General features: G+C 43.6%; 1 protein-coding gene across 1 annotated transcript in view; it reads left to right on the top strand.

Moving 5' to 3' along the window:
* KIAA1549 (KIAA1549 ortholog) overlaps positions 1 to 21,947 on the top strand; it is a 127,324-nt gene that overhangs the window by 95,444 nt on the left and 9,933 nt on the right. Inside the window, exons 11-16 of the mRNA XM_019653242.1 lie at positions 2,549 to 2,754; positions 5,825 to 6,048; positions 7,124 to 7,277; positions 12,196 to 12,516; positions 16,947 to 16,993; positions 20,514 to 20,671. Of these exons, the coding sequence (XP_019508787.1) occupies positions 2,549 to 2,754; positions 5,825 to 6,048; positions 7,124 to 7,277; positions 12,196 to 12,516; positions 16,947 to 16,993; positions 20,514 to 20,671 (1,110 nt within the window). The remainder of the gene's footprint in view (positions 1 to 2,548; positions 2,755 to 5,824; positions 6,049 to 7,123; positions 7,278 to 12,195; positions 12,517 to 16,946; positions 16,994 to 20,513; positions 20,672 to 21,947) is intronic.

Below are 21,947 nucleotides of genomic sequence, written 5' to 3'. Positions count from 1 at the left end.
CATTAATCTCTGTATATCCATTGTGCTTCCCATTGGCCATTATTATACACGCTTTTTAAAAACAAAAAATACATATATATTATATATAAACTTGGATGTGTGTGTGTATACACATACATATCTATATATGTGACAAATATGTATGTACATATATATCAAATATACAGAGCGTGCCAAAAACATGTATACACATTTTAAGAAAGGAAAACTCTATTAAAATTGTAATCATGTATACCGTTAACAAAAGATGAATACGAGTCACGTTTGACTTCTGCAATGACAAGAGGTGCTCAAAGTGGTTCCCATTAGCGTCCAGACACTTCTGATGACGGTGAACTACTGCTTGAGCAACGCTGACCAAAGTGTCCACTTGTATGCATTTTTTTGGCACTCCCGGTATATATGACAAATAACCCCTGTTTTTAGTCTTTCAGAAGGGCTGGGTTCTGGGCAACAGTAAGCTTGAGGGTTTTCTGAGCGTCCTCTCCTTCTCCGGTTGCAGTTGGTGAATTATAGAGCAAGGATCCATGACCACAGCTGGGGAGGGTAGGATGAGGGTGGACAGGAGCCAATCACAGGCCTGCAGTTCCGTGGTACCCAGGCAGGCAGACAGCACGGGGCAGGGGAGGGGGCTTTCTTCCTTGGCCCTCTTTGCATTCCAGCCACTTGGAGCTCCCTGCCACTCTGGTCTTTTTACCATCGTGGAGGAAGGTGAGCTCACCTTTAGGCATCAGTAGCTTAGGTGCCATTCTTTGTGACATTTGTTGTCACTTAGTAAGTTTGAGTTAGCACGGCCAGCCTATCTGGTGAAGCTAATGATCTCCTTTTAGGCTGTGTGCCTGCAATTTGAGTAGCTGCCGCTGGATGAATGATGGTGCTTGGCTGGGCTCGCGTTGCACAGTCAGTCAGTCAGGCTCCCTCCAGGTCCAGGGCAGGGGAAGAAAGTCTCAGAATAGCCAGAATCCAGACAACTGTGCCTCCTTGCTAAGAGAGACGATGTTCATTCACAGAGTTACATACATCATTTCTAATCGCTTGGGACAACAAATGAATATAATTCAAATGGAGAGGAAATGCAAGGACTTACATAGCACAGATATGTGTTCCTTGTATCAAATGTCAGTACGGTTTCTTACCGCTTTGCTCAGCTCTATTGTTTTTTTACACTGGGGAGAAATCTCCCCATTTTTCACTGGCGATTGGGGTTTCAAACTTCAGGCTTTTGTTTGAAAACAGTTTCTATAGGCTGTCACTCCTTCTCTTGGCCAATTGGTCATTTAGTTTAAAGCAATGTCCGAGTGTCTGGAGGCGGCTGTGGCTTCTCAGGGAGGCCATCAGTCAGCTGTACAGCTGTTTCATCTATTCAGTAACCTCTTCATGTCTCTGTCTCTCTTTTTGCCTTTTTAAAATTAAAGTTCATTAGAATTATTTCTACTATAAAAATAGTATTCGTTAGAAAAAATCCTCATTATAGAAAATAGAAGAAATTGGGAGTGGGGAATTACCCTTTATACCAAGATTTTGTCTCTGTTAACATTTTAAAGTTTCTCTTCTATCTTTTTTTTCTATACATTAGTTTGGGTTTTTTTTTTCTTTCTCGCAGTTCTGATTACTTTAAGATTCATTGTGGTAACATATGCATGCCATAAGTTTACCCTTTTAATGATTTTTAAGTGTATTCTTCATCTCTTTTTAAAGGGGAAACCAAGGCCAGCCGAGTGGCTCCGTTGGTTAAGAGCTCACTCAGGAGTGCGAGCTCTGAGCAACAGCGGTTCGATTCCCGGCCCAAGCTGAGTTGCCGCTGAGCTGCCAACAAGTAGCAGGATGGCTCAGCTACAAAAAAAACCACAAAACAAAACAAACAAACAAAAATTAAATGAATGAATGAATGAATGAGTGAATGGGAAACCAATCTCCTCCAGGCAGCAGCCTTTTCTTCTTAGGCCTCTTCAACTAGATTTTCTTTCTGCATAGAAACTGAAAAGCCAGAAGTGCCCATTGTTAATCAGCACATGTCTGTACTGCTGGCAGCTGAATTTCTTTCCAAATGAGAATGGAAGCTCAGAGTTGCTATATCGTTTTTTGCTTTTTATAAAGTTCTGCAAATTGCTATTGACTGAGCGATTTCACATCCTCCTTTCCTTTACCCTTTCTTGTCGAAGACTTTGAAACCCCTTTAGACAAAATGGCAAACTTTGGCACACAGGGTCATAATGATTTTCATATCTTTTCTAACAGCATTTGTAATCTTTAAGAAGGATGAGGGAGACAATATTGAACCCAGGCAATTAAAGCTCCAACAGTGATATTTCAAGGCCTCTGCCACAGAGTGGGGTGTGGTTTTGGTCAGGGGCCCATCTGAGGATTCTTTAAGGATTAATCCATAATTTGGATTATTTGCTATTTATTTAGGAAGTGTGTATACATAATATATATATATATATTATGTATACACACATATAATATATAATATATACATATAATATATAAATATATATAATATATATTTATATATTTATTATTTATTTTCCTTTTCCTTCTGTTCCAGGGCTACCACCACCCAGTGCAGGGACCGAGCAGCACTCGTCGGCCTCCATCTTTGAGCATGTGGACAGGATCTCGCGCTCCTCGGAGGCCAGTCGGCGGGTCCCCAGTAAGATCCAGCTGATCGCCATGCAGCCCATCCCAGCACCTCCTGTTCACCACCCCGTACTGGCTGACCGAGTGGCAGAAACCAACAAAATTAACAAAGAGGTATTTGTTTTTATTAAAAAGTACATTAATAATAAGAATAAAAACTCACCTGCTGATTTGGTCAGTGCATAAAAATGAGTGAAAGTTAGTGTCAAAAGGTTGCTAACGGAATGAGCTGACGACAAGTATTTTTCATTCTAAATATGCACTCAGTGTTTTTTTAAGATCAGATACTGTTCAGAGGTGCACTGGCAGATGTAAAGCGAGACCTGAGACTTCTGTCCTTAGAAAGTCTCGCCCTGGCCGATGTCTGGTGTTTAGGAACTTGAATTTCAGAAAGATTCCCACCATTTTCATAACAGAGTGGCTCACCGTGCCTTAACTGTGCAAACGATATGATTTATACCGAATATCTGCTTTCCTTCTTGGAGTCTGGAATTGCCTATATAACCAGCCCCCAATAAAAACCCAGGGTGTTGAGTCTCTGATGAGCATCTCTGGTAGACAGCATTTCCCATGTGTTGTCACAACTCATTGCTGGAGGAATTAAGCACATCCTGTGTGGCCCCACGAGGAGAGGATTCTTGAAAGCTTGTGCCTGGTTCCCTCTATGTCTCTAGACTTCTCCCCATGTTTCATTTCCCTTTGCTGATTTTGCTTTGTATCCGTTTGCTGTAATAACTGGGACTAAAGGCCGAGTCCTGTCAGCTCTCCTAGTGAATCATTGAACCTGGGGTGGTCTTGGGACTGTAGTAGACTATGTGACCCCTGATAGATCTGCTCTAACTCCAAGGATCTAGGTAAGTCTCAATAAAACCCAATCCAATGAATCCTGGAAGAGTGAGTTGGCTCTGCTTCCCTCCTGAGATGTTGGGAACCAGAAGACCAGCCAGGTCACTGTTGACTTAAACTTGAGAGCTTTGACCTGGGTGGACACTGAGTGAAGTGAGTACCATTTAGGACGGCACATAAGGCAGCTTCATGCCTGTTCCCCACCTCTAGAAAACACCGGCTGCTGTTGTGAGTTCTGCCAGGTTGGAGTAATAAGATTGGTAGAGTGGATTCCCCATCCCCCCTTGAAAGGGGATCCTTAAAGTGGCTCATCTTATAGACGTCTTATCAAGAGTTCTTAGAGTTTCCCCTGTCCACACCTCATTGGCTCCTTGCCAAGCACGTGACCACAGGAATGTGTACCATGGGTTCAGGATGGTGAGTGTTGCCGCTTTCAGCAACGTGCAGAAGCCTGAGTCCTGCATGGCCCATCCTGGCCTGGTCCTGTGTGCTCTGCAGCTGCCACATGTAAACACTCTGCAGTGGGCTCTCCATCTGGAGAAAGAAAGAGAAGCATGCGTTCTCCAGGCCTCACCACCTGATAGTCTTCATCTCCATTTTTTTCTTCTATTTTATACTTCTTTTTTTTTTTATTGGGGAATTTGGGGGATGGGAACAGTGCTGGGGAATTGGGGGAAGGGGAACAGACAAGTTGCTGTCCTTTTGTTCTTCAGTCTAGTTGTGGAGGACGTTGCTTCACTGGCCCAAGTTGGCACCATCACTGCGCTCTTCCCGGGTGAGGCAGATCAGTCGCTGGCTTCTGGACAGCCGCTCAGTGTGGCTGCTGGCCGCTCACGCTGGCTGCTGGCTACATACACGGTAGCCCATGGCAACCCACTGCAGCAGGGGCTGCAGCCTACGCCATGGCCGGCGACTCACGTCAGCCCAGCTCCAAGTTGAGCTGTTGTTCAGCATCTTAGCTGTGGAGGGCAGTGTCACTGGCCCTCATATGTGGGATCCGAACCAGGGCCCTCTGGCATCCCAAGCCAGTTCTTAACCATCGCGCCACTCGGCCAGCCCATTTTCTTCTATTTTAAATGTAGTAGTGGATGCATACCTATGACTAGGTAACATATAGATGATAGAGCACAATGGTAAGTGAGAACCAAACTTAAGAACTAGAGCATTGTCAATACTGTTGTCCCTACCCATTCGCTTCACACAGCTCAATTGAAATGTTTTCTAAGTAGGAGGTTCTGGTCCACCTTCCTAGCATATCTTGGTCTTCCTGTGAGGACCTCATATTTTAATGAACAATGAGGTCCTGATAGAGTAAGAGGGGCTTTCTCAATTCTCCTGCTGGTCAGCTGCCGAGAACCTCATGCAACGGACTATCCTTCTCTAAAACAGTCTCAAAGAGGATGTGGCTTTGGGCCCCCTGTGGTGTAGCTGGGAATGCTTATCTCATCTTGGCCCACGGTCTTGCTCTTGCCTCCCAGTCAGATTCCCAGCTCGGTTCCTCTTCGTCTTCTCTGTCCCCATCTTGCTAAATGCTTACAGGACCATGGGAATGTGCCTGATGAAAGCCAGTGCCCCTCAGTCTACACTGCACCACAGCACAGCAGAGCCACCCCTCCTCTGTCACCTGTCACGTGCATGGCAAACATTCATTGGCGTTCCTGGCTCTGGCCCTGGGCTTGGTGGCACCTCACACCCTCTTCCCACACCCTTCTACTCTTCAGATCCTACCTGCTCATGAAGACCTGGCTCAGGCCCCACCGAGCTGGTGATGACAGGTGTCCAGACATGTGGACCCCCTCTCTGGGAAGGGGGCGGGTCTCATGGCGGGGACCTTGGTTAGGGGACACTAGATAATGATCAGTAAGTGGATATTCTGTTATATAATGTAAATATCATCTTCGAATCTGTCTTAATTTAAAATTCTCTGAAGTAGTAATTATTGGGTTTAAAAGTCTCTAAAGGAGTCATTGTTGGGTATGGAAAACATTTTTTCTCATAGTATGTCTAGTCAGTGTCACTCAGTATCTTCAAAGTTGTCACTTATGTTCCAGGTTTGAGTTATCTTTGTTGGGCTTTAGGGGTTGAAGCCCTGACTTTGCCCTCATGCACAGTGGGCGAGTTTGGGGTGACAGCCCGTGGGAAACGGCAGGTCCTCTGCGCCCCGCGTGGGTATACCTGCCTGTGTCACATCCTTTGGGGCCTCGTGGGAGCCTAGGACTGCCGTCCAGGGGGCAAGGGACGTGGCAGGAAGCCCTTCCCAAGGTGCTTTGTGAGCCTGGGTCCCAGAAACCTTCGAGCACTTTCCATGGGTCTGATTCCTGCCATCTCGCCCACTCAGATTCAGACGGCGCTGCGGCACAAGTCGGAGATCGAGCACCATCGGAACAAGATCCGGCTCCGCGCCAAGCGCCGCGGCCACTACGAGTTCCCGGTGGTGGATGACTTGTCATCGGGCGACACGCGGGAGCGACACCGGGTCTACCGCAGGGCACAGATGCAGATCGACAAGATCCTGGACCCCACGGCCAGCGTGCCCTCGGTGTTCATAGAGCCCAGGAAGAGGTGGGGGTCCCAGGGCAGAGCCAGCCGGACTCTGCTGTCAGGGCTGGGATAAGAGGGCCTGGCCGTTTTTAAGGGAAAAGTCTCTGAAAATGGCTCAAAGAGGTTCATGAACAGAAAGGCTGTGTAGACTACCGGGCGGCTTTGATCCTGCTTGGGTGGCCACCTGTGTGTAGACGGGCTGCTTTCCTTGTCCTGCCTGTCCTAACAGTTGCCTCAGAGCATTTCTTGGGGTTTTACTCTGTTTCTTCCAGCTCAGCGTTCTGAAATGGCGGTCATACCCTTTCCTCCCCAGGCCCACCTCTCCCTAGCTTCCTGGGCCCTCCGTTTCTTCTCAGCCCACTCATCCCCAGTATATTCACCTCTCTCTATATATTTACTGCTTGGTCACCCAGGTGGATCTCTCGTGTCTTGTGCCACAGCCACACCCAGCCTTGGTCTCCCAGACTTTTGCCCCCTAATGTAGAGGCATGTTCTTAAACACTGCAGTCACTTCTGTCTTTCTCTGCTCAAAACCTGTAATGGTTCCATGTGGAGCCTGTGCTCCTGTAACAGGTGAGGCCTGCCCCTCCGTGCCAGCTGCTGCCCACCACACGGCGGCATAGGTAGGCCTGCCATTCCGTGGGCCGGTGGCCTCCCTGCCTCCGACCCTTCACCGGCATTTCCATTTTTGGCCCTCGGTGCGGTCGTGCCTACCCTGTCACACCCTCTTCCCACACCCCTCCTGGCCTGCAGACCCTACTTGCCCTTTAAGACCCAGCTCAGTTCGCCATGTAGCCAGCGATGTGTCGATAGCTCACATTGACCTCGCCCTTTTCCACGTCTGTATAACTAACTAATGTCATGAGGATATATATTGCCTCGTGTTGTTCTCTGTTCCTTGTGTGTTACTGTAGTCGGGCCAGGGAGACTGCGCTTTCTTGGAGCAGAGACTGTGTCGTATTTGTTTTATCCTGTGGGGTGTTTGCTACAGGGGCCAGCATGGCTAGGTGCTCAGACAATCCTTAGTGTTTAGCTGGTATACCAGCGGCAGGGGAGGCCTGTTTCCTGTGAAGATAACCTCTTTTTTTCCTGGCAGCTCGCGGATAAAGCGTTCTCCTAAGCCACGCCGGAAACACCAGGTCAATGGCTGCCCCGGAGATGCTGAGAAGGACAGGCTCATCACCACAGACAGTGACGGCACTTACAAGAGGCCCCCCGGTGTCCACAACTCGGCCTACATCGGATGTCCCGTGCGTAATGCTGCCCCTTCCTTCTGGAGTCGGTGTTGGGGTGGCTCTTCGGGAGAGGAGACTAAGCAGGGGTGGCTGCTGCCCTGTCTGAAGCCCAGTGGCTGGTGCTCCAAGGCCGTGTGGGGCGTGAGGTGTGTGGGGTGGAGGCCGGAATGGGCCGCGCCTATGAGGGGAGCTGTAAGTCGTACAAACCAGGGTGCTGCTGGGTGAGTGCCCTGAAAACACTGTGTTCCCTTTCTATATGCAGGCCTTCTCCTCTCGGGCTTGAAAGGGCGCTTCTTGAGGTTAATTGGAACACATAGAAAAACACCCAGAAGGTTCCCCCCGCTCCCCGTCAGAGTTGTTTGGGTTTCTTGGTGATAAGAGGGATATTGAGGGTTTTGTCCCTCCCTTCTGGTTTTGGAATGCTACAAGATACTGTATTTGCTAATAATATATATATACATTTGATTGTAATGGGAGAAAAGCACTTACTGGAAGTTAAATATGGAATGAAACAATTCTTTTAACAGAAAGGGCACAGACAGAGGTGTTTTAAGTGTAAAAGGCAGACATTGACAGCATTAAGACACACACACACAGACCCTATTGAGTAGGGGAGAAAGAGCCAGTCTCCCCCAGGGGCCCTGAGAAATACAGACACAAAGACATCCCAAGATAGGGTGAGCACCAGCTGCACCAACTCCTGCAGCCCCAGGACACACTGTGGGTGCCTATAGCCTTGCGTCAGGGTGCAGCCCTCCCTCCTGGAGGCACACGTACACAGCCATCCTTGTTTCGAGAGAAATTAGCAAAACCGCATCCTTGGAAAAGGGGTTTGTGAAGGACATGATCCATTTAGAGCGAGCTGATGCAGCCAGCTGCTTCTTATTTGAGTTTTGTATTTTGTCTCCTAAATTATACTCCTTACGAACACTGACAGATGCCAAACATAATTATACAAATGTGACAAACCCCATGCTGACATTGGGGCTAAATATTGAATCATGATTACCTGAAAGAACCAGGCTTTTCCTTGGGAGTTTACTGTAGGTCGTGCCCCCACCCCCACCCCTTACCTGCTTGTGAGGACTGGAGAGGTTCCAGGGAGTTGGCAGGTCAAATCAGATGGCTTTGCTCCTCAGTAGGTTGAATCCAGTAGTTTCTGAAGGCTGTGAAGGCATTCCTAAGGTAGGGGAACCATCGCTGGCTGTTCTCACAGCAGATGGTGCTCTTGGGCTGCTGTGTTTTTGGACAGGTGGTTGGTTGTCTGGGTCTCTGCGGTGTTTGCTTTGTCCTTGGAGAGGGCTGTCCCTTTGGCTCCTCAGGAGAGTCACACGGGGACTCTGAGATTCTGTTGTGTGACACTAACAAATAGGCTCCACTTCCTTGACCAGCAGGTCTCATTCTCTCAAAGGAATCTGCAGGGGAGCCTTTTCAGTCCTTGTCCCTTCTTTTTCGTTGGATGACGGATGCGTTCCAAGGCCACTGAATTTTGTGTAGGGAGTAACCTGTATTCCATCTTGCTCTCTCGGGCTTGCCTTCATCCATGACCTTAAATCAGGCCTCTCTCCTGGTGGTCTGGACCATCATTTTTCTCCTTGCCTTTTTTTTTTCCCCCCCTTTAGCAGAAACCCAGAGTTGACTCCTTCAGCTGGTGGAAAGAAACCCTTCCCCACAGAACACCACCTCAGCCAGCTGCTTTGCCTCTAATCGCTTTGTTTTTCGGAGTCCCTAAAATGAAACTCTTCCTCCGATGGTCTTACTTTTTGCTTTCCCTAAAGATCCTGAAACACATGCTTTCAAAGATAGTGCCTTTCTCGGAACTTAACCTTTTCTTGGGTAGTATTTCATCTTCAAGATGATACTAGACAAACGTGTTTTTGAATTATCTTGATTTTTACACTTTTCCCCTTGAAATATGGTCTCTTTGAGAGCTCGTTTCTTCTAAAGTGGGAAAAAAAATATGCCTGGATTCCTTGTAACTAAGGCTACCATTGTAACTCAGGCCTGTGCCAAACTACGGCCCTCGGGCCAGATCCAGCCACCTGCCTGTTTTTGTAAATAAAGTTTTATTGGATTCCATTCATGCCCATTTATTGGCATGTTATCTGTGGCCGCCCTTGCTACAATGGGCAGAGTTGAGTAGTTGTAGGAGAGACTGTGTGACTCACAGAGCCTAAAATATTTACTGTCTCACCTTTTACAAAAAAAGTTTGTCTATCCCTGATATAATTTATCATCCTAACCATACACTTATGAGAGTGAAAGGAAACACGGTTAATTATTATATTGGAGCAACAGCCATAAAGTGAGATTGTCCTGGACCAACCAGGGTGTATAATCCCTCTCTTATACCCGCAAAGCATTGCAGACTAGGCACCAGGATACACCACCTCTGATGACTGAAGGTTAAAAGGTTCCTGTGTATTTCTGAAGAATGACAGATGAGCATGTGTTGTGCAAAGGAAACAATATAATAGAATTATCATTCTGTGACTCAGGAGAGTGGAATTCAAATTCCAGCTCAGGGACCCTGGCTACATATGCAGTTTTGTAGATGACTGCGTTTCATTGTTTATTAAGTACCATCTCCATGGGAGTGTCTGTGCTAGATGTTGGGATACAGAAAAATGAAGACCTCTTCTTGGCCTGCGAGTTCTGCTGGCCTTGAAATGAGGCAACAAGAAAGAGCAGGAGGCTCTCGTGTCAGGGCTCTGGAGCTTTGACCTTCTTGGCAGGACTTAGGGGGCCAGTGGATTCCAAGGGAACCTTCCTGTCCACCTTCAGAGCATCTCTCTCTTGCTGTAAAAGTTCAAGCTGCTCTCAACTTATGACCATGAAGGGTGAGATTGGCAGTGGCTCTAGCCCTGGACCCTCCTCAAGGGTGTCTAAGATGTCCCCGCAGTGGCATCTCCATTTGGGCTTTGCATGTGGCCCTACCACTCTCATCCTTGCCCTGCAGATACCTGGTCAGCTCCTGGAACCGCCACCAGGCACGTTGCTTCTGTCTTTGGAGAGACCCTTTGACCAGTAGGATATGTTCTCAGACATGCTTTTCTGTGTCTCCACCATGAACTGTTAGGTTGGTGGCACACTTACCATCCATACAGGCTTCCCTAGCTGCTCTTCAAGAAAACCAAGAATGGGGCAAGAGCATGCATGGGGACCTTTTATCCACCCCATAAAGAAAGGGGTGCAGAGCCTTTCCAATGCTACGTCATAACCAGAGACCCCCTTTGGGGCCCAGAAGCCTCACTTAGAATCCCTAGATCACTTAGTGGAACGTTTACTGGGATATTACAATATTGAAGAAACAGACTGACAGGACCAGGGTGTAATGTACACGGGAGTGAGACCACCCACTCACTGAGGGGAAGGGGAGGGCACCTGACCTGTCTCAGGAGGGCGGCCGCCGCTCAGCAGCAGTTGTTCCTTTCGGGGAGTGAGGGTCTGGGAATGCTGGAGCCTCAGGTTCTGCCACGAGAATCCAGAAATCTGAGTTTTTGTTTTGTTTTGTTTGTTTAGCTGAGCCATCCTGCCACCTGTTGGCAGCTCAGCTGCAGCTCAGCTCGGGCCGGGCATCGAACCGCTGTTGCTCAGAGCTCAAACTCTTGAGCGAGTGCTTAACCAACTGAGCCACTCAGCCGGTCCTCAGAAATATGAGTTTTAATACGAAATTTTCAGATTTTTAAATAGTGGCTAAGTATTTATTTATTTATTGATTGATTGATTAATTGATTGACAGTGAGGGCCAAGCAAAACAGGTCGGTGGGCTGTTGGTGGGTTTGCCAGCTGTTTGTGGTTTTCTCTCTGGCATTAAGCAGCTGCTGCCCAGAAGTGTTTGGGGCTGACATGAATAGTACCTGATCACCTATTGGACAGACTATTATCATTAGGAAGCATTTTCCAGACAGTTGGCTAAGTGTAAGGATGTGCCTACTGAACAGTTTTTCTTTGTGAAAGACTCACTGATCCAGACAGATACGGGAATGTCTTCCTTGGACCCTTCAGTGGGGTGATCCAACCAGCAGAGCGAGCAAAGTATTTCTGGATAAAAGGCATCCACCCTTCTTCATGGAGGGCACGGGCTCACTTGTGCAGAACCTCTTCCGTGCGTCAGCTGCCGTCACTGTGATGTTTGGGCTTCTGGAGCCATGGAGACCTGAAAGCCCTCTTCTTCCGTCGGTTCCCTGCTTTGTCCTGTACAGCTTACCTAGTGTATATGATGGCAATGTGTGCTCATAAGGCAGTATCAGGAAATAAGGGTTTAAAAAAAAAATCTTAACTGTTCCTTATTCTCCTGCCTCATAGACAGTGGGTATAGAATATAATTTAAACCTTTCTTGAGGACTCACGTTATCTAGAGATACCTCCATTTGAAAGCTAGTTTCGGAATAAATACTTGTCACTATGGTAAATAGTTGTCATAATAGGTGTTAAAATTATTTATACACACACAGTTGTAATATGGTGAGGAGTTGGAACTCTTGGGGTTTGTCTAGGGTTCTTTTTTCCCATTGTTAATAGTCCGTAGTAGATTGCTTTAGTTTTTGGTTTCTGTATCTATGGAAAGTTGAGGTGTTTTAGTATATGGACTCTGAGATATCACTTTTGGTTTGTTAGGGGCTTTCAATTAAAAAAAAAACCAAAACAAAACTTCTGGGCACTGAAATGCATTTCAGGTAGTTAATTGAGTTTTGTCAGACAAAGGATTGTTGAATGTTTTCACTTTTTTCCTGATTCAAACGTTTTGCCCCCATGGGATGAAATGCACATTTCTTAGCTGTCATTTTTAAAAAATTCTTACGGTAAACCTTTTCCTCAATGTCAGTGAAAATTGTTAAATTCCATTTGGCCCTAGATAGAATTTTGTTTTCAGGTCGCTTTCAATGCTTCTGTCTGATTGTTCTCTGCTTGGCCGTTTTCCCCACTGTAGTCCGACCCCGACCTCCCGGCTGATGTGCAGACGCCGTCTTCTGCGGAGCTGGGGAGGTACCCAGGCCTGCCCTTCCCGACCCCGCAGTACATCCCGCCCCAGCCATCCATTGAGGAGGCGCGCCAGACCATGCACTCGCTCCTGGATGATGCTTTTGCCCTTGTGGCCCCCAGCAGCCAGCCTGTCAACACTGCGGCTGCAGGCCCGGGGGTCCCAGCGGGCCTGCCTGTGAACAGCACCCCTTCCCGAGAAGAGAGACGAGCCACCCAGTGGGGGTCCTTCTACAGCCCAGCTCAGACGGCGGCGAACAACCCATGCAGCGTAAGTACAGGCCTTCTAGTATTCTCTAGTCTGGAGCTTGGTAGATTCTTCTCCTCGAATCCTTCTGCGTTATGCTAGCTGGAGCCACCATCATCTCTCATCAAGATTATTGCAAGAACTTCCTCGTTGTCGCCCTGCCTCTGGTCTTGAGGGTAGGATGCCAGGGGTGTGGCTGACCAGTAAACGCTGTTTATTGGTGTTGAGCAGGCTGAGGAGATGAGAGACCTACACAAAATGGATCCTTTGGGTGACAGGAGGGCTTGGAATGAAGAGGGAGACCTACGAGGAGCTTCTTAACTTAGCCTTGAGTTCTCACTTGCTGACCTAAACTTGTTTCCTGATGGTCTGGCCATGTTACCTCTCCTGCTCCCAATGCTCCTTGGATTGTTCTGTGAAGAAGTCCGTGGCTGTCTTTATAGGGGATGCATGGCCCCGATCTGCTAGGAAGCCTAAATAGTTCCTGACACTTTGAAAAATACGTTTTCATTTTTCCTCCTGAATAACCAGTGCTCATTTATTCTTCAGATTCAGTTCTTTCATTCACTTCAGGGAAACTTAATTTCAGAAATAATTGTCTTACTCTAATCAATTTATTGGAGTCAGAGATAGCAATTATCATTATGTTGGCTCCTCTTTGTTTTATGTATCTACCATTTTATCTCTTAATGACTTTAGATTCTTTGTCCTTTTTCTCTGCCTTCATTATGATGGTCCTGGGCCTTTTCTCAGTGACATTAATTTGATATTAAGCAATATCTATATTTTTTTCTTTGCTAGTTGATTTCTTGGAGTCATAATGGCATTATTTTGTTCCTCAAATTATTTCCACAGTCTGTGGTCTCCCGTTTCAGTTCATTCTGTTGTCTTAGCATCTCATCATTGAACTTAAAGAAAAAATTGCCATTCGTAAGTTCTTTTATAGTTCAAGATATTGGGTTGTCGAAAAAGTCATGACGCATTTTTGCAACAAAATACATAGAAAAAAATACATCATGACTTCTCCAACAACCTAATACTTGTAGAGAATCTGACTGGTACTTGTATTTTCTTCCAAACTGGGTTCTTTGTCTTTTACATATGTTCATTTTTTGAAACGTGTATTTGTTTGTTTGTTGCTGTAGTATGTTTGCAGAGTGGCCATGATGATTTTTTTTTTTTTTGTCTTGTTTGTGGTTAAGGCAGGCCTCTCCTACTTTTACTTTGATTTACTAGAATGTGGGTAAATTCACCTTTGTATTCTTCTTTCCTTATCTGGGACCTGTTTTGCTCTTAAGGATGACTTTCAGTCCATGTTTCTGTAGCTGGACATCATGGCAGAAGAGGAAGGGCAGGGCCCAGTGGGGCCAGGTTCAGTCCTCCGTGGGGCTTATACTCTGAGGCCTCTTTAGTGACCTTGTTGCATCTTTCATGCTCTTACCCAGCACCCACCCACCCAGCCGGTGGATACTGCACTCCTGTGAGTTTGTGCTCCTTCAGACTCAAACTCATGACTTGAAAGATGGGGCAAGACTTGGTGGCCCTTCCTGCTGTGCCTTACGTCCTATGGTACTGCTTAGGGGCTCCTACTTTATGTACTTTTCCTTCCTTCCTCTCCTTCCCTTTCCAGTACAGCCTGTTTAGTCAGCTTCTCTCTACACAGGAAGGTAACTCTGCATATTCTGGGTATGGGGCTAAGAGCCACATCGTGATGCCAGAATTGTTTGTTTTTTCCTTGGTGACCACTTTTCTCAGGAGCATAATTCTGCTGTTTTCTTTACTGATTTGGTTTTTGCTGATGAATTTTAGCAGGAATTTTTTGACAGATCTGTGTTATTTGCTTGTTGTTCAAAGGTGTTGGAGCTGCATGACTCTGCGATAATGCCTTAATCTACCATCTCAACTAAATTTAAATCCACAGCAAGATTTTTATAAATGCTGTTATTGAGTGGTTTTCTCATTGTGGACTTTTGATGTTACCCTTATGTATTTTGATGAGAATGACAGCAACTTAATCTGGCAGAAAATGAGAATCGTTGGTTGTGTCTGTGACTACCTAGTATAATTTTGACATGTTTATAAACTGGTCTTAAAGATTCTGTTGCCAGGAGGAACCTGATAACCTTTTGTTTCTTCTGACTACACTGAAAAAACCACAGAAATGTGGGTTCCAAGGTGCCTTCAGTTAACCCCATGAACCTGTATTTACCATCTGATGACATTTCTGCTCCTTTCTGCCAGCATAAGGGTGTTAGTTTTGCATTGGTGAGTCAGACCACTTGACAGGTGGCATTTTCTTTCCTGAGCAAAGTGAACCACCCTGGACTAGCCCTCCGAGTAGTAGGTATGGATACCTGAGCTAAGTGAGACATTTACAAGCAGGCCCATTCCAGACTTCACCCACCGACTATCTTTCTTGTGCTGGTCCCATGTCTTATACCGAATAGAATGAAGGAATGCATTAAAATGGGACTTGTATAGACATAGCTGATCGAAACCCTAAAATTCTATTTTGTCCCCCAAACTTTTATACAAGTATGACCCATTTAGAGTAAATGCCTGCCATTCTGTCTCCGACTTTAAACAAACAAACAAAAAACCTTTTCATTGAAGCATACAGTCTCTAGGAAAATAACACCCCTTTTCTGACTACAATAGAGTTCAAATGCCTGGCACAATAATAAAACAGCTGTTTTTCACTTTTTTTTTTAGTTTCTCTCTTATTAGATCTCCTGATAGGCCTTGATCTTTTTTGTTTTATTTTGCATGTGAATATGTTTTAAAAAATCCAAACTGTGCTGAAAGCACAAAGGCCACTGTGAATAATTTCCAAGTCTCAATTTCCCTTTAATTATTTGGAAAAAGAATTGGAGCTCTTTTTTTCTTGTATTCCTCCCTTCTTCTATACCCCTCTTTGGCCTGTTGTACCTCAGTTGGGGAACTCAACAACTTAGGGAACTCTCTCCCTCTGCCAAGGGGGTGGAAACAGAGAGGGTCAGAAGGTGCAGTGATTGGAGCACAGTTTCGTATTTAATATCCCCTTCAGAACTCAAGGTGTAGAGATCATTCTATCCTTCTTGGCGTAAGGAAATCGGCCCAGGGAAGTTGAGTAGGTTGGCCAGTCTGTCCGACTCTAGAGCATCTATGTTTTCAACACAATAGAAGTGCAGTTATAGTGGGGAGATAGTCTGTTTTGGGGAACCATGGGCAGTGTAGTGCAGTGGTTAAAAGCGTTGTCTTTGGAGTCTAAGACCAGTTAGGAGGACATTACTTAACTTGACCAGTTGATTTCATCAAAACAGAGGTGGTGAGCATTTTTTTTTTAGTGTTACTGTGGGCCTGAGTTAGTGCTCAGACAGTGCTTACCAAAAATACTAATTCAGTAAATGGAGGTTAAAGAAAAATAAAGATCTAATATTAGAGCAAATCCGGAAGCCAGGCTGACTTTGTAACTTCACTTGGAGTTTGTTTTTTTTTTCTGCCTCTGAACAGCCGGTTGGTTCAAACTGGAGTTGGCTGGACTCAATCCAGAGGTACTGTTCTGCTAAAATAATTGATTCCAAAACAATGATTCATAGTTGTTGAAATGTCGAAATAGGTGTCCCATGTACGGTAGGGTTAGGATATGTTGATTTGTTGATTTCGTGAGGAATGCAGCATAATGCAGTTTCTTTAAATCCGGTGCCATATTATTTTAGTCAAAGAGCACTTGGTTAGCTCAGGTTAGCTCAAGTAAATGAATTGGGTGGTGAGCACACAGGATGATATATAGACGATGTACGCGTATTATAGAATTGTACACTTGAAAACCCCAATAAATTTAATTTAAGAAATTTCAATTAATAAAAGAGTTGATTGAAGGATATGGGGACACCTGTGGAACTTAAGGACAGGGAGTATGGCTGGGTCTCCTGGGAGCCAGACAACTGCCAGAAACTGAAGTTTCTCACTTCATCTTCAAGAGTCTAATTTCTGGTTCTTTATATCTTTTTCTTTATACAACATGGTACAGCACTTGTGTAGTTTAGTTTCTTGAGTGTATTTGAATAGCTACTGGGCACCCATTAGACCTGGTGACTATTGTGGCCAATATTGATAGTCATTTGTAATAAACGTGGCCACTTGGGCCTGTTTTTTTAAGCAAAAGATACAGGTTTATAGCAAATGAACCTGTAGGGAAGAGCAGGCACAGAAATCTGATTATTCATATTTTTACAAAAGAAAGAGAGGTCTAGAAATTAGTTTTGTGTTTTTTAAAGTCTGGTAGCCCAGTTCCCCAAACTGAAACTTCTGGCATTACTTGATGGCAGAATGCCCCAATAGCATGCTAACTTTTTATGAGAAAATAATTCTCTTGAAAGTTGATCCTGTAAACCTAAATTTATAAGTTTGCTGTTGTCACTTTCTAATAAGTATTGAATATTAATCTTTATCTTCTTTTGAATTTCTTCCAGAGATATGAAGACTATGGAATGACTCCCCCATCAGGCCCATTGCCAAGGTAAAGTTTTCAGGAGAAAATGTGTTAGATCTTCCTCATGTAGGCCGTTTTTCTTTTTTAATTTTGTAAACTCATTTCTTTTAGCTAGTATGAGCAGATGCAAAACTCTGAGTTGTGTGTTCTCTTGATCTAACCAGAAGAGAAGAAAAAAAGTTGGAATTTAAGTTCTGCTTCCAGTAGTGGCAGACTAGATAATTTGCTGAGGACAACTGGAAAAGTTAGACAAGATTTTAAAATAAAAATACAAAATCCAGAGAACGAATCAGGCAGTTAAGCAGTATGGGGCCCAGATCTAGGAAATCTAGAGAGGTGAGCTCTGCCTTTGGGCCACCCTTTCCCAGGGCACCTGATGATTCCAGAGGAGATAGTTGAGAAACTGAGCAAAACTTTTGACAGACTTATGGGGCTGGGAGAACAAGGATGAGAGACCCTTGTAAACACCCAAAGGTTTTGGGTTCAGATCTTTTAGAGCTATGCCCTAGGAAGAAGGATGAATGGTAAATAAGTGGGTCCCTACAGGAGCTAAAACTCAACTTTGAATTATCTCAATTCCTGATTGGATTGAGTGATCAGGCATTGTTAGTTCTTCCAGCTGCCTGGCAGAAACAAATGTAATTCCCCTTTAGAGGAAGATAATATTACACTAGGCCTCCCATTATCATTATATAAATAGACACACACAACCAGGCATAAGAGGAGAAAAGAAAACATGACTTAAAAAAATAAAGAGAAACAGACTATATAAATGGAATTAGAAGGGATCCAGGTATTAGAGTTATTGAACAGAGTTTTAAAATAATTGTGCTTAATATGGAGTTAAGAGCCATTGTTTGGGAAGATATAAAAGTATTAATTTGTGTTAGATTGTAACACGTCAAAGAGCCTAGTGTAATGTTTAGGATAACTTCCTAAAGAATGCTAAAAAAATAATATCAAGGTAGTAGGGAGAAATAAAATAATTTGAAAATCTAAAAGAAGGTAAGAAATATGGGAGAAAAAGGAACATAACAATTGGCAGGACATATAGAAAGCAAATATAAGATGGCAGAGATCTAAATTCATATAGATGAATAATTATATTAAATATAAATTGCTAAACATTCCAATTAAAAGACCAAAGGGTTGTCAAATGGGATTTTAAAAACTACATTTGGCTTATAAGAGACAAAAAAATATACAGATGCAGAAAAGATATAGCAAATTTGAACAACATGATTAATCAACTTGACTTACTTGATGTATATAGAACACTGGAGTTGATCACTACAAAATACACATACTTTTAAAATACAAGATTTAAAACTTTTTACCATGTGCTGGGCCATAACAAATCTTAACAAATTGCAAAGAATTGAAGTCACTTAAAGTATATGGTCCAGAGCTTATGATGAGGTTAGGTGAGCTCCATTGTACAGATTTTGCCTTATTTAAGCTCTTAGATCTGTAAGGTAAAAAATATCAAGACATCTCTTTCTGAGGTCAATCTGAAACAGCAGCAGTTATTTCAAGAGAGTAATATAGATAGCCTGGGCTTCAATTTCCAAGATACACTCCAGAACTAGCACTACGCAATAAGGGCAAATCAGTTTATATTCTCATCAAACTGGTTTGATCTATTAATTACTGGTAGAGACTGCCATTTGCAAAGAACTATAATTAGACTACCATCTTTTTTAATTCTTAAATTTCTTTAGTGGTTCTCAAGTGGATTTGGAGACCCCTGGAGTGTCCTTGAGACCCTTTTAGGGGGGTCTATGAGGTCAAAACTATTTTCATAATATTAAGACATTACTTGACATTTTTTGTTATGTTGACATTTGCACTGAGGTGCAAAAGCAGAGGGTGCCTTAGCATGAATTAAGGCGGTGGCAGCAAATTGTTTGAGTAGTCATCGTATTCCCCACCATCGCAATTTCTTAAAAATTATGCCAGTTTTATGTTAGTATGTCCTTGATGATGCAGCAAAAATGATTAATTTTATTACACCTAAACCCTTGATTTTTTAATAGCCTGTGTGACAAAAGAGGAAATACATATATAATAAAGCACTTTGCTCAGTATGGAAAAATATTTGTTCAGTTGTTTGAGTTGAGAACTGAGCTGAGCTAACTGCTCACATGTTTTTTACTTGAACGAACAACTGGCAGACATCATTATTCAGACTTGGGTGGTTGACAGATACTGTTTTGAAAATGACCAAAGTGGGCCTGTCACTTCACGGAAAACAACTAACAGCATCTTGCCAATAATAAAATTAAGCCTTCAAATGAAAATTAGAGTTTTGGAAACTTTCATCTGCCACGGTGACCTTGACAGCTTCCTAGTAAGTACTTCAAGACTTTTTTGATGAGCTCAATGGTGATATTAATGAATGTGATATTTTTTAATACTGTAAAATGAAATGGATCAATACCTAGAAAGTCTGTGAAACACAGTGAACTAATATTTTCCAAATGAGCAATGTCATAAAATCATAGGTGGGTCCTTTCAAAGTACAAGATATACCAATGGATCTTAATTAATGTAACAGAGTAGGAAAAGCCCATCGATATCATTTCAGATTCCATGTTGCCACTAACCCTTAAGGAAACCTTGTTGACTTTTGGTGTGGTATGGAAGAAGAATATCAGAAATACTTGAATGTTATCTGAAAAGGCTATTAAAATATACCTCCCTTTTCCAAGTACATATTTATGGCAACTGATTGAAAACAAAGTGTATGAGAATCGAGATATATCAAGGGAATTTGAAAAAGATGTAAAACTCTTCTCACTGTTTTTTGGTGTTTTTTTTTTGGAAATATAGGTAAATTAATGAAAAACTATTAACATGTAATATGTTTAATATTGTTATTTTAAATGAATTTTAAATATAAGTATTTTTTAAATTTCTCAGTTTTAATTTCAAATATGATACATACTTATAATACGCAAAAATAAAAGCTCTTGGGAATCCCCATAATTTTTATATGAGTATAAAGGGATCCTGAGACCAAAAAGTTGGAGAAATGCTGCTTTAGAGCACTGGTTTTTAGCTTTGATGAACCTTGGGATTATCAGTGGAGCATTAAAAACTATTAATGTCTGGGCCCCACCGCTAGAGATTCTGTTTTAATTGGTCTAGGGTACAGCGTGGGCATCAGGGCTTTAAAAGCTCCCCACATGGTGCTGACGTGGAGCCAAAGTTGACAACCACCACTTTAGTCAGATGCTGGAGATGAACAGACTCTAGAACTTGACTGCATCTTCTTTTGATCTGTAAACTAGAGGGTTTCTTCTTCCATTATCCGACAGAGATTTGTCAAGCCTCAGCTGTCTTTCAGGCAGTGTTCTAGAGTGTCAGCAGTGAGCAAACGGAAAACATCCCTGTCCTCAGGGAGCTCGAGTTCCGGGAGAGGAGATGGGTAATGAGCCAGTAGACAAATAGGTCTTATTTTTCCCACAGGGCTGTGGGTGCACCTAGTCAGATACCAGAGCTGGGGTACCGTGTGGTTCTGATGCTTGCTGCGCTTTGCCTTTAGACCCGGTTTTGGCCCTGGTTTGCTGCAGCCTTCAGAGCTGGTGCCTTCTGAGCCCCAGCAGCCCCAGGCATCCACTGAAGCCTCATATGCTGCCCGAGGGATCTACTCTGAGGACTTGCCATCGGTGGCCCGGCCTCGGCCTGTCGGGGGCACCACAGGTACACGTGACTATGTAGCTTGCATTTCGGAACTAGAGGATGCTTGCTTTTTGGCTGAATTCTGACAGAGTGCATTCTAGACTTCTTAGCATCCCAGTGTTCAGCAGCCTCTTCCACTGGTAAGAGCTGCTTTCCCTCTGATCCTGGTGAGATGCAGGGAAAGTGGGATGGGAGGGAGTGGCTGAGATCTGGACACTCTTCTCCACTGATCCATCCCTGAATCAGCATCTCAAAAGCACTCCCTTCACATGGAATCCACAGCACACCTCTTCCAGGGAAAATGGTTCTAAATTCTTACAGTTAAACTGAAGTATCTATTTGTGAGCCCTTGTTATGGCATAAAAACAGATATTTGTTTTAAAGTGGGCAGTTTTCCAGCTTTCAAGAAGCAACTGTAAAAGTTGTTGGACAGTGACTGGGGGCGAGGGGAGGGGAGATTTTTGTTTTTTTTTTGGTCACTTCTGAGAGGGTACAACCACTGATTTCTCCTCAAGCCTCACCTCCCTCATTTTTTCCCTTCTACCTTGGTTAATATCATCATCTTCCCTTTTTAAATTCTCTTGTCATTTTTTTCATACCTCTATGCCTGAGTCCTGCTGTCCCTTCCCTGCTCTCACACACGGGCAGAGTCAGCAGTGGAGGGTCTGAGGGAAGCTGGTGCCATGTGGTGCTTTTCTAGTTCATTTCATCTCTTCTTTCCAGCCTTTATTAAAAGAATAACCTTAGTGTCGTGTGTTGGGTAACCAGTGCAGCTCTTGATAATTCAACAGTGAAAGGCTGCTTTTTCTAAAGTGGTCTTCTAATTCAATATCAGACTTTTAAGTATTTGCCCCTGGCTTCACTTTTAGTATTTAGGTTTCCTTTAATTACCTGTTGAAATTCAAATAAAAATTTACACCAGAATATCTTCACATGGGAAATGAGAGCTCTCAGTTTATGTTCTTAAAACAACATAGTTCTTAATATAATATGGTATGTCAATTGTAATTTAAAAATAAAACATTATTTAAAAAAAAATAAAAATCAAACTTGAAAAAAGACCATAGTTCAAAGTTTCCAATTTCTGGAAATTTTGAAGCCAGAGAGAAAATTAATTTTGTTAATTTTTTGTTTTACTAAAAAATTCTAAAAATTATAATTAGTTGATTTGAGAAACATTATGCATAATCTGGTTTACTTATAAAAGTGTAATATTTAGTATATTCAGTGTAAAGATACAGGGTGTTTTTCTTAGACCACAATTAAAATTTAGGGATTAAATCTTTTTTCATATATT

Source organism: Hipposideros armiger, unplaced genomic scaffold (assembly GCF_001890085.2).
Source record: "Hipposideros armiger isolate ML-2016 unplaced genomic scaffold, ASM189008v1 scaffold_201, whole genome shotgun sequence".
Lineage (NCBI taxonomy): Eukaryota > Metazoa > Chordata > Mammalia > Chiroptera > Hipposideridae > Hipposideros > Hipposideros armiger.
The sequence above is the reverse complement of the archived record's forward strand: the minus strand, read 5'-3'. Positions and strand labels throughout refer to the sequence as shown.